Source organism: Coregonus lavaretus (genome assembly GCF_964263955.1).
Source record: "Coregonus lavaretus genome assembly, chromosome: 27".
Classification (NCBI taxonomy): Eukaryota; Metazoa; Chordata; class Actinopteri; order Salmoniformes; family Salmonidae; genus Coregonus; species Coregonus lavaretus.
Window position 1 is genome coordinate 26,900,541 of NC_140014.1, and position 12,626 is coordinate 26,913,166.

Below are 12,626 nucleotides of genomic sequence, written 5' to 3' on the forward strand. Positions count from 1 at the left end.
TTCCAAGTCATTTCAATGAAATTACGTTGAATTGATGTCTGTGCCCAGTGGGAAGTTTATTTTTTCAATCATTCAAAGGATACAATGTGCTTCACAAACTGGTGACAGTGTATTTATTATTTGTGATTATTTTGTTGCAAAATCTTACTTGCATTGCACAAGACTATGGAATGACTTTTCCCATCACTGTCATATTTTATGTATTTTCCAGACATGTTAATATACATATTTGTCAATTTAAATACATACTTGCTACAAAGTTTGAGAAGAAATATACATTAACATTACTATACAATTCAACATTTACAGCTAGTGTGACTTTAAGTGGTTATTAACAGGTATCAGTCAGTTGTTGGAAAGAATTTGATATTAAAATATGTCTCATGTGCTTCATATTATTAAACCAATCAGGAAACCAAAACCCTGCTGCAAAGTTTAGTTGTATAACTTAAAGGTGCCTTTGTTAAAAAGGTGTTGGGGGCACCACTTACAGATTAAGTAGGCTATGTTACATTTCAATAGCCCATGTGACTATCATATAGTGTTCAGATAGAACTGATACAAACAAAAGGAAATCATAGAAATTGTGCCATTTATGTTTGTTTTCATTTGGCAGTTATCTCAACATGTTGGTTCCAATTATGAGAGAATGGTGAAGTCGTAGTTATTGCTGTTGATTTTTTTCCATATTACTTGTATAAAAAAAAACTTATCTCCACTGATGTGTTGAATAAATGTGTAATGTTATTTCATAATTAAGAGGAAGACTTGATGAAAGTATTTATGAAATGAATGCGAATACAATTATACTCAATACACTTATTCATGTCTATAGAACATAGACTCCAGCATTCATCCCCACCGGCCTTGGTTTACGCCTAAAGTTTACCAAAAAAATCACTTGACTGCATTGAATGTGTACATTTCTTTTTTGGTAACATCTCCACATTTTAGTGTTGTCACAGCCAAAATGTAACCCTTAGTGATCACTAGTTAAAAGGTATTGAGGGAATATGCACCTAAGATTTACATCTATCCAGTTCCATTAACAATCTTATGCCATGAGGTTTTCTGTAGTTGTTAATGTCGTGCAGGGCAAACATCTTTGTTCATTCACAAAGTCATGCTATCTGTGAATACATTGCATTGTCATAGGGAGGTCTCCACACAGGAGCCATTCCTATGAAAGGACCTGTGATTGTGGCAGTTCTCACTACAGTGGACAATTAGCACTGGGAAGCAAAGAGCATCCTGGTAATCTGGGGGGTCCTCGTCGTCAGTGGTTAGGCGCCCGGAAAGGCAGCGGGTGTTCTCACTGGGACTCAACTGCTCATCTAAGCTGCTTCTACTCCTCCAGAAACAGCTGCGTCGCGATCCGTAACGCCGGCCCAAGGAGAAGCGGCTGCCGCTATAGGACACCCGGCCGACCCGCGGGCTACTGCCGGTACATATGCTGAGGGCACTCCTGGAGAAAACAGAGGAGCTGCTCATTGCCCGGTGACAGCGCTCGCAGTTCTGTCTGAAGCCGCCAAAGCCACCAGAGGAGCACTGGGCCAGTTCCATGAGACCGGCCTCAGAGTAGCTAGGCACCAACTGCTGGTTGGAATGGATGTGCCACTCCAGCTCTGTGCTGTCGATGGTGTTGACCCGGGGGATCCGGTGGCTGTAAGGGCGTTCATCGAGAGGGGTCACAGGGACGTAATCCGCCCCGAAGAGTTTCTCCACACGGTAATGGACGTAGGCAGTGCGGTACTCTGTGAAAACCCTCAGGGGCCACGAGAAGGTGAGGAAGGATGCTGCCCAGAACACATGATGAGACACATACCATGGGTGGTGGTCAGGTTCAGAAAACACAATCACACACTCCTTTAAGTTGATGTCCTTCAGGTGCATCCCCTCCCGCGCCTCCATATAGTCATCTAGCCCCTCGTTGTCAGTGAAGAACCTTGCTCTTTGGGTGAGGTAGGAGTTCTCAGACTCCACATTAGCAAAACTAAAGCACTTGGTGAACCTCAGTTTGGTGAGTGGGGCCTTCTCCAGACCAAGCAGTTGTTTTGAGACGTCCTTCATCCCACAGTGACCGTAGTCATAATCAGCCTCAGCCACATGGGTGTTGACCCGTTCATGGTAGACCTGTGTGCTGGTGTAGGCATCCCCATTACGATAGCGTGTGACCTGCCGAGTCCGTCTAACATAGTGGTAGCTGATGGCCTTCCACCAGATGCAGGGTTTAGCTTGCTGCATCCTTTGGACACGTTCATAAATGCCCTCTACATCCATTTTATGCTGCAGCTCACTCTTGGCATGGCAGTGCCAGCACTCCACCAGGTAGACCAGGTAGAGCATGAGCAGGAAGGCCAGAGGGATGTAGATGTAGCCGTCAGAACAGGGGCTGTCATGGTACATCATGGACTTCCCTTTGAAGGCACTGTCAAAGGTGAGGCGAGTCACCTTGGTGACATGACACCACACCATGGCTCCCATGCAGCCGTACATGAGCATGGAGAGCAGCAGGCATTTCCAGAAGCTCTCTCTACACAGGGACTTGCTCAGGGATTGCTTCAAGGGCCTCTGCTGTTAATTCAAAGCATGCAAAAAAGAGAGGATACAGTGTAGGTAAATGTAAATGGACACACCATTACCAAATTCAAACCATTCAACATTTGATTCCCTCGAGGGCTTCTGACTTTTTGTTCACAAAATGTTTCCCCCCTTTTTTCTATGAAGCTCCTATTTGAAGCACAGCAAGGTAGCTCAACACTTACATAAATAAGTCTAAACCTATAGGCAATTGAAACGTTTAGCCTACCGACTCTTAATAGGAAAATACTAGGTAAATAGCTATTTATCTTGCAAATACAATTAACCAACATCAAGGATCAAAATAATGTTCATACCCCCTGTTCGATTGTCATGAATATCCAATAATGTAGGCTATGCAACATCTGTGACATTCAACCAAAAACATGGACGGGGTTGGGTGCTTTATGCCTGAGGTTATGAACATGTTTTATTATAGCAAGGCTTCTGGCAATTTTATGGCAGCATAATATGATATGAGAGTGGTACCTCTTCTCTGGTGTCTTCCTCGAAAACCGTGGTTGTACTGCTCTCACTCGCTGCCGCAGCCGAGGCTGGAGGGGGCATTGTGGTACCGATTAGCAGTAGGGCGTGGAGTTGCGAATTGCGCTTAAATTGCTTGCTCCGACGTTGAGATAGTCGCTTGTATCTATCCAGTGTCCTTTGTTAATTTGCACACAAATAGCTTGATTTATTTGCTAATTATAGCCTATATACCCTATCAAGGCAGCAGCCGAGAGATCTGCTGGCAAACATTTAATCGAATAAAACATGCAGGTAACAGACCAATAAATGAGCCGTATCGTTCGTTCATAGATAATTGATTCTGAGCTCTGATAAAAATGGCGCAATCAAGAAAGCGTTTACGCCAGCGGCGACTTGAAAGACAATCAGTCTATTTAGAATCGTGTTTGAATTCTCCCTCACTCAGATTGAGGAACGTGACCTTGTCGGTATGCTGAAGTCATACTGTCCACTGAGCATCTTGTAGTCAACCTGAGCATATAGGGTCGGCTCATACACCTGTTATAATGCCTTTTAATAATATGAATAACAACCTAACGGTAATAGCCCAATAATAATAATAATAATAATAATAATAATAATAATAATAATAATATCATTACTAATATAAGCCTATAACAATTCTACTAATTCTGCCTACTAATACTAGCCTACTAATAATAATATGTAGGCATACTATAGCCTAATTTAATGTATACTCAATATATAACATACATAAACACAGCAAAGTATGGTAAGAAAATAAAAAGGCAAAAGCATATAGCTACTTATATGGGCAAGACATGGTGAACTTGTTATATTGGCTATGTTTAAAAAGATATGTCTTTAGTGCAAGTTAAAAGATTGTTCTGAAATGCAAACCCTCAATGAAACAGCAGATGGCAACGTATACACACGTACAGTGCATTCGGAAAGTATTCAGACCCCTTCACTTTTTCCACATTTTGTTACTTTACAGCCTTATTCTGTCCCCCCCCCCCCCCCCCCCCCTCATCAATCTACTCACAATACCCCATAATGACAAAGCAAAAACAGGTTTTATACATTTTTGCAAATTTATTCAAAATAAAAACGGAAATATCACATTTACATAAGCATTCAGACCCTTTACTCAGTACTTTGTTGAAGCACCTTTGGCACCTTTGGCAGCGATTATAGCCTCGAGTCTTCTTGGGTATGAAGCTACAAGCTTGGCACACCTGTATTTGGGGAGTTTCTCCCATTCTTCTCTCCAGATCCTCTCAAGCTCTGTCAGGTTGGATGGGGAGCATTGCTGCACAGCTATTTTCAGGTCTCTCCAGAGATGTTCGATCGGGTTTAAGTCCGGGCTCTGGCTGGGCCACTCAAGGACATTCAGAGACTTGTCCTGAAGCCACTCCTGCGTTATCTTGGCTGTGTGCTTAGGGTCGTTGTCCTGTTGGAAGGTGAACCTTCGCCCCAGTCTGAGGTCCTGAGTGCTCTGGAGCAGGTTTTCATCAAGGATCTCTCTGTACTTTGCTCCGTTCATCTTTCCCTCGATCCTGACTAGTCTCCCAGTCTCTGCCGCTGAAAGACATCCCCACAGCATGATGCTGCCACCACCATGCTTTACCGTAGTGATGGTGACAGGTTTCCTCCAGACTTTACGCTTGGCATTCAGGCCAAAGAGTTCAATCTTGGTTTCATCAGACCAGAGAATCTTGTTTCTCATGGTCTGAGAGTCCTTTAGGTGCCTTTTGGCAAACTCCAAGCGGGCTGTCATGTGCCTTTTACTGAGGAGTGGCTTCCGTCTGGCCACTCTACCATAAAGGCCTGATTGGTGGAGTGCTGCAGAGATGGTTGTCCTTCTGGAAGGTTCTACCATCTCCACAGAGGAACTCTGGAGCTTAGTCAGAGTGACCATTGGGTTTTTGGTCACTCTCCCTGACCAAGGCCCTTCTCCCCCGATTGCTCAGTTTGGCCAGGCGGCCAGCTCTAGGAAGAGTATTGGTGGTTCCAAACCTCTTCCATTTAAGAATGATGGAGGCCACTTTGTTCTTGGGGACCTTCAATGCTGCAGAAATGTTTTGGTACCCTTCCCCAGATCTGTGCCTCGACACAATCTTGTCTCGGAGCTCTACGGACAATTCCTTCGACTTCATGACTTGGTTTTTGCTCTGACATGCACTGTCAACTGTGGGGCATTATATAGACAGGTGTGTGCCTTTCCAAATCATGTCCAATCAATTGAATTTACCACAGGTGGACTCCAATCAAGTTGTAGAAACATCTCAAGGATGATCAATGGAAACAGGATGCACCTGAGCTCAATTTCGAGTCTCATAGCAAAGGGTCTGAATACTTATGTAAATAAGGTATTTCTGTTTTTATTTGTAATACATTTGCAAACTTTTCTAAAAACCTGTTTTCGCTTTGTCATTATGGGGTATTGTGTGTAGATTGATGAGGAACAAAATGTATTTGATCAATTTTAGAATAAGGCTGTAACATAACAAAAGAGAGGGAAGAGGTCTGAATACTTTCCAGAATGCACTGTATATGTGGAAAAATGAAGGCAGTAAAAATACCTACAAAATGTTCATTTGTTGTGTATGTCAACTGCGGCTATTTCTATTAACAGGCCTACTGAATTTCGCCCAAAATAGATCAGAATCTTTATGGATAATTTCCCTCTCCAATACATATGTCTCAGCATTTATAATTAACTGAAAATGGGTAACTATTTACATTAAGGTATACTTGAAATGATGCTTATGTAAAATAGTTTTAGTATAGGCCCATAGGCCTAAAGGTGAATTATTAGCAAAGCCTATATATTTATACATCTATAAATAAACTAATACATTTTAATTAGCTGGCAATAATAACAGGCTATTAATCAATAGGCTACAGTGCATTCATAAGCGCACTATTTGCCAGTGGAGGAAAAAGTAAAAAATTGTCATACTTGAGTAAAAGATACCTTCATAGAAAATGACTCAAGTAAAAGTGAAAGTCACCCAGTAAAATACTACTTGAGTAAAAGTCTAAAAGGATTTGGTTTTAAATATACTTAAGTATCAAAAGTTAATGTAATTGCAAAAATATACTTAAGTATCAAAAGTAAAAGTATAAATCGCTTCAAATTCCTTATATTAAGCCAATATTTTTAATTTACAGGGGCACACTCAAACACTCAGACATAATTTACAAATGAAGCATTTCTGTTTCGTGAGTCCGTGAGTCCGCCAGATCAGAGGCAGTAGAGATGACCAGGGATGTTCTCTTGGTTAGTGCGTGAATTGTACCATTTTCCTGTTCTGCTAAGCATTAATAATGGAACGAGTACTTTTGGGTGTCAGGGAAAATGTATGGAGTAAAAAGTACATCATGTTCTTTAGGCATGTAGTGAAGTAAAAGTAAAAGTAGTCCAAAATATAAATAGTAAAGTACATATACCCCAAAAAACTACTTAAGTACTACTTTAAAGTATTTTTGCTTAAGTACTTTACATTACGAATTATTAACAGTTTATAGATTCAATAAATCCTAGACCTACCTACCTTATTAAAGTGTTATCAAATATGAGTAGCTCATGACTTTGTCTGGGGAAAGAGGGGGAGACACAAGCATCTTGATTTAAAAAGTAGTTTACAATTGTTGCTCCTCGCTAGGGGCGCTGGTTGAACACAGTGCAATAGAGAATACAATGTCGCCACTCAGTGTCAGCCAAATCCATGATATTAACACAATCTAAAGAGCAAAGGGGAGTTTCCAAAGTAATCAAACCCGTCCAACTTTCTCATTTACAGCTATAGACCACTGAAAATGGATCCTATTAGGGCTGCTGCTCCTTTGCTATTGTTTTCCCTGTGCTTTGGGAATATTGTGGAGGCAGCGGTACTTGGATCATTGCAGCACCCCTCCAGCGCAGATGATAACGGGCTTGTTTCACATCTGGATGAGCAGAGTCGGCGAAAGCCGACCGTGGTGTCCAGGAAAGAGCCTCCGATAAATGATACTATCGTCCCCCATGACTATATGGTATCTCTATACAGGACACTCTCTGAGATAGAGAAAAGAGGGCTTAACAGCAGTGTTCCTCGCGCCGCAAGTCACGCCAACACCGTGACCAGTTTCGTGGATCAAGGAAAAGGTGGGTGAAAGTGATATCAGTAGCCTAGACTTATTATTACTACTCGAGGTAGACTGTTAACCATGGTGGTTGTCATTTATTCAGAGTTTGAAGGCTATTCAAGTAGCTGTTTATACTGCATTTAATACGTTAATTGTGATTAATTGGTTAACCTATAATCAATCAGTTATCCAAATATCTATAGTGCAAATTGCTGTATTATAGCTCAGCCTATGTGGACTAGTCTGTGTTGGAAAGGATATGGTAAATACGAGACTGTAAAGGAAATATGCAACAAGTGATTTAGGTATATTTTGAAAAATGTCTGTCATAGGATTTACTTTTTTTCTCCACATTAATTCATTAAAATAGCAACTCATCATTCAAAAAACATAAATTGCAATATCTTAATAAAACTGATACCCTAACAGCGAATTTCTTGACAATTTCCTTCTCCAGCATTCATTATTTATGAATGCATTAATTTCAAATGCGCCCCTATAGGCCTACACATTCCGACAACAATGATTTATTGAAAAGTCAAAAGTAATGTAGGTTACAAATGAAACATTATTTGGGAAGGTATAGTACATTTGTTTCACATTTATATGGGAAATACTCTAAATACTTCCAACTAAATATGAAGTCAAATGTCTCGGATTTCCAACATCTGTGATGTATAAACCTCACTGGCACCTTGAGCTAAACACTTCGAAAAGGTCTGCTTTCCCCCAATCCAGGTGTTGCTGATAAAAATATACTTGTAATTTAAAACTGGTGTTCAATGATTGTCACAGAATATTTGTTTAAATAAATATACTCTTTCAGTAGGCCTATTCCATAAACTTTAATTGCAAGAATAAGTCACCAAACTAGCTATGTCCAAAACACACGTATCCCTTAACTACAGTATGTCCAAAACTGTTGTTTTCAATTGGGCTATTGTGCATTTTTGCATTGTGCAATTTGTTAATCAGGACTCGGAATACATTTGTATGCAATATAAATAACAATGTTTTAGGTTAATTGAAACCTATAAATTATAACAATAGCAATAATGAAAACTATAATAATAACAACAACAACGATTATTACAATTTTTGTTTGTAGGGACCTGTGGTAAGGAATTATTTATCTACTCCCTCTCAAAACATGTTATACTGGGTGTTAAGTTGTGTGTTAAGAAATGTGTTATTATTTTCATTTACATAGTCTTTTTGATTGATTGATTCCAAACTTGTTTTAATTATCAAACAAAATTAGGAGAGAAAAGTGCAGGTAATTAAACATAATCTTAAATTAGATTCCAGAAAAGGCATGAAAATCTTTTCTGTCTTAACGCAAGTTCATTTAAATGCATTAATAATACAAGAAGTATCATTTTATATCCCTGAAGAGTCATTCCTTGCATTTTGGCTTCAGAGTCAGCGATTAGTATTACAACAATACTATCGTTTTTTATTGATGTAATTTAGTTCTGCCAATTTTTCTGGGGGGGGGGGGGGGGGGGTCAATGTGCACCTGCGTGCGAGTTTGAATATATTGCAATGATTTCCTATTCACTTGACCCAATAAAGCTCTGAGTTCACCTCAGGTACATGTAGACACAGAAGGGATGAAAAGAATGCAGCTTCATCTTTTATACACTGAGACTACAGCAATGTCTGGGTTATGTCATTGTTTTGTCTAGCAAGCGGATATTTGCTAGGATAGTGCTGCTCCCTTCACCTTTCATTGTCTGGGTATTCCACTGAAGCCTGCCTGGCTGGTCTTTCTCACAGGGGGACAACGGGTACAGATCCTCTGCACTCACCAAAGACTTGTGTGTTCTTTTCCAGCAGGAGCCTCACTGTGCACAATAACATTTTATTTTGAGGTCCCTTCAATAATGCATCGATGACACGACACCACAATCTGGCCTTGGATTCTTATGCTACCCATCTGTATTGGAGAAGAAAGTTCCTTCATGTTTTACCATGGAACTGTGGTTTCGTCCTCAGGTTGCACTGTATCCCAGGACCTCATGCTTGGGCTGGATGTCAACATCAAAACTTTTGAAACAGTCTGTTCCCTCTTAGCAAGCTTTCCCCCCTGCCACATCTCATGGATGCAACTGTGGTATGGCTGATATACTGTGAATAGCTTTTACGTGCCAATCTAAATTCACAGCGGAGAGGAGGACGTGGACTTGACTAAGACATCAGAGATGCATAGAAATTATTTAAAGATTCTACTGTTTGTCTTTCTTTTTCATGTATGTGATACCTCATCAGGAGGTGAGTGCCAGGTTGCTGTTTGTTTTGTGGATTACAGCTGTATGTGCACCCAGCAAGTTATGAAATCCAAACATTAAACTAAACCTACATTAAATTCCCATCACTTTGGTGTGTTCAAATCTCTAAAAACACCACTCCTCAGAAATGTACAACCTCTCTATGAGAAATATGGACAGAGGAAGAGAGGGAGGGAGTTGAGGCCACTTCAGTTTACATTTCTCCAGTGTCTCGCCAAGCCCTCCTCTCACTCAATCAGTGTAATTAGTGCATTCTGCCAAGGGCTTGGGCCTGCCTAGAGGTCAGCCAAGTGCTTTCCTCCTGGCCTGCTCCTGCAGCTTTCGTCAGCTCTGTTGCTTGCATGTGGACTCAGGCGATTCAGGCCCAAACAGTATTCCCACCGAGGGGGACACACACAGACACATGCTTCATGGCCGCATGCTTTCTGTCCACCTTAGAAAGCCACTGCAATTGACCAAAGGGGAGTTCCTGCCAAACGTTGAATACTTGTTTACATATGGTCACAGACACTCAAAGAGATTTAAGTCGGCTGACGTCCAGTGCTTGATTTACGTTTACCACCCTCTTTTTGAGTAACAGTGTTTTAATAACTGTGCATGTGTGTTGGTGTGAGATTCAAATGACTAGCCTGTATTTTATTCCCCTACAGATCACGCCTCCTGGGGAAGTCGCCAGCGCTATCTCTTCGACCTCTCCAGCCTGTCCAGGACAGATGAGCTCGTGGAGGCAGAACTGAGGATCCTGAGAAAGCCACCGCTGGATCTCCTTCCTGTGCTGACGTGGGGCGGGAACCTTTATCGCCTCCTCCTCTACACATGTTCCTCTGAGGGGAACTCTGGGAGACGGCTGCTGGACTCCAGGAGAGTTGACGTTCTGGACCGCGAGCCTCCCAAATGGGATGTCTTTGACGTGTGGGCCAGCGTGAAGGCTCGGCGGAGGAGCCACAGGACAGCAGCAGGCAACGACCTCCTCGTGGCCTGCTTTGACCTGCTGATCGTTTCGGAGTTGACCAAAGAGGCAGCCAACCCTCTTACAGTAGGGCTGGGACGCCGGTCTCGGCAGCCCCAGGAGAGGGCCTTGCTGGTGGCTTTTTCTCGCACCCGCAGGAAAGAGAACCTGTTCAAGGAGATCAGGGAGCAGATGAAGACAGTGCGAAGAGACTTGGGTTTTCTGGACCCTTTGGACCTCTCTGGTGATGTGGTTGGTCACCTACCCAGGCGACGCCGACGCCGGACTGCCCTCACCAGCCGATCTATAGGCGGAGCTGGTGGGGGAGGAGGGGGAGGTGGTGGTGGAGGAGCGGGAGGAGGAAGGGGCGGTGGAGGCGGGGGGCGCAGGAAGACTCGCTGCAGCCGTAGGCCGCTCCACGTCAACTTCAAGGAGTTGGGCTGGGACGACTGGATCATCGCACCGCTAGATTACGAGGCGCACCACTGTGAGGGCGTGTGCGACTTTCCGCTGCGCTCACACCTGGAGCCTACAAATCACGCCATCATTCAGACACTTATGAATTCTATGGACCCTGACTCCAGCCCGCCCAGCTGCTGTGTCCCCTCCAAACTCAGCCCCATCAGCATCCTCTACATTGACTCTGGCAACAATGTGGTCTACAAGCAGTATGAGGACATGGTGGTGGAGAGCTGTGGCTGCAGGTAGCATAGCGACAGAGAGGGGTGGTGGTGCTAGTCTTGCGTGGCGCTAGTCTCGTCATTCTGGAATTTTGGACTGGGGCTTGCAAAGAGAGGAGTCTGATTGTCTTGTGGGAAAATACATTGGTGGTTTAAAGCGCTTGTTAACACACGCCTCCCCCTATCTCTTCCCCCTAAACTAGCTTTATTTTGGGATTTGCTGAAAAAAGTACAAACAAGTATGCTCATTACTGATCTGCCTCTGCTTAAGGGGAACATAATCTTATTTGCTGCTTAATTTATTAGAATTTGTCATTGAGCTGCCATTTTATTTCATGAGCTCTTTATCATTTCTTTACTCATAACATGCTCTGGCTCTCTCTAGTCTCACTCTCTCTGTCCCCATGGCTCTGCATGTTGTTCGATGCTGTCAACTTCAGTAAATGTCTGCTATGCTTCTGACTTTGGTTCTAGAACACTACTTTAGTAGTGTATAAAACATCAGCCATAGATTTGAATTTACTGAGCAGCAGACAGAATCTGTTGGGATGAATAAAAGAAGCCCAGATTTCTAGCGTTACGACAACAGCATTAGAGTACATTTGTGTGCCTATATGGAAAACTCAAAATAACATAGAGTCAATTATTAAATTATTTGATATCCTTAACTATCACAAGACATAGTAAGACATTTTCTGTCCACTAAACCGCTCCCGTTCTGCTTGCTCTTACCAAAAACAACATTTCAAATGTATGGGAGGACACAATGAAAATGACTTTTGTATATTGCAGTTTGCAGTTTGCATCACATAGCCTACACACTTCTTACTTAAGACACTACCGTCATCTCTTGGACATGGTTAAAAGACAGGTTTTAAGATAAATGCTGCTGTCAGTATTGTGAGCAATCGGGATATTGTTATGCATCTTTTCAGCAGGACAGAGAACGTCACCCATTTTCTGGAGTTATCTGCTGTAGAAACCTCTGTCTATCAGCCCAAGGTGGAGGAACAGTTATCTTTAGTTAGGGGTATGCTAAGGGTCCCATTTACACAGCTAACTTACATCAATAGCTGTGTGTCACCATGCATTTGCTTATATGCACTCATTACTATGCAAAGATCCGAGGTATATGATATGGAACATTTAACAGGAGGTATGAAAGGCGACAAGGAGAATTTGAAAGATATTTTTATGGCATGGCTCTTGAAGACTGATTTATTATTTCTTGCAACTGAGAAAAGTGAGATGTTTTGCAGGGTAGGCTTTGTACTACAGCTGGTAATGTATGTGACTTAAACAAGCAGATCCCGTGATCACTTGAGATTGATATGGCGATTCAGTTCCCTATAAACGGCACAGAACAAATAGGCTATAATGTCCATAGGAATCCCTTGTTAGTAAGTGAAATGGAATATTGAAATTCACTTTTTAGCACTCCAGGTACTGAATTATAAGAGCACATGATTTTGCAAAATAATATTGATCATGTGTTGGTCTTTGGGT

General features: G+C 42.1%; 2 protein-coding genes across 2 annotated transcripts; one reads left to right on the forward strand and one right to left on the reverse strand.

Annotated features, from left to right (window-relative positions):
- Window positions 1-1,149: 1,149 nt before the first annotated feature.
- On the reverse strand, window positions 1,150-3,147 carry LOC311102801 (transmembrane protein 151B-like; the record flags this gene model as incomplete). Its single annotated transcript, XM_084144217.1, has 2 exons — window positions 1,150-2,574; window positions 3,070-3,147. 2 exons carry the CDS (start codon window positions 3,145-3,147, stop codon window positions 1,150-1,152), a joined length of 1,503 nt encoding a protein of 500 aa, XP_084000343.1.
- Window positions 3,148-6,800: 3,653 nt separating this feature from the next.
- On the forward strand, window positions 6,801-11,148 carry LOC311102951 (growth/differentiation factor 6-A-like; the record flags this gene model as incomplete). Its single annotated transcript, XM_084144448.1, is given in 4 exon segments — window positions 6,801-6,827; window positions 6,829-6,843; window positions 6,847-7,219; window positions 10,142-11,148. Coding segments are annotated over 4 exon segments (1,422 nt in total).
- Window positions 11,149-12,626: the final 1,478 nt, after the last annotated feature.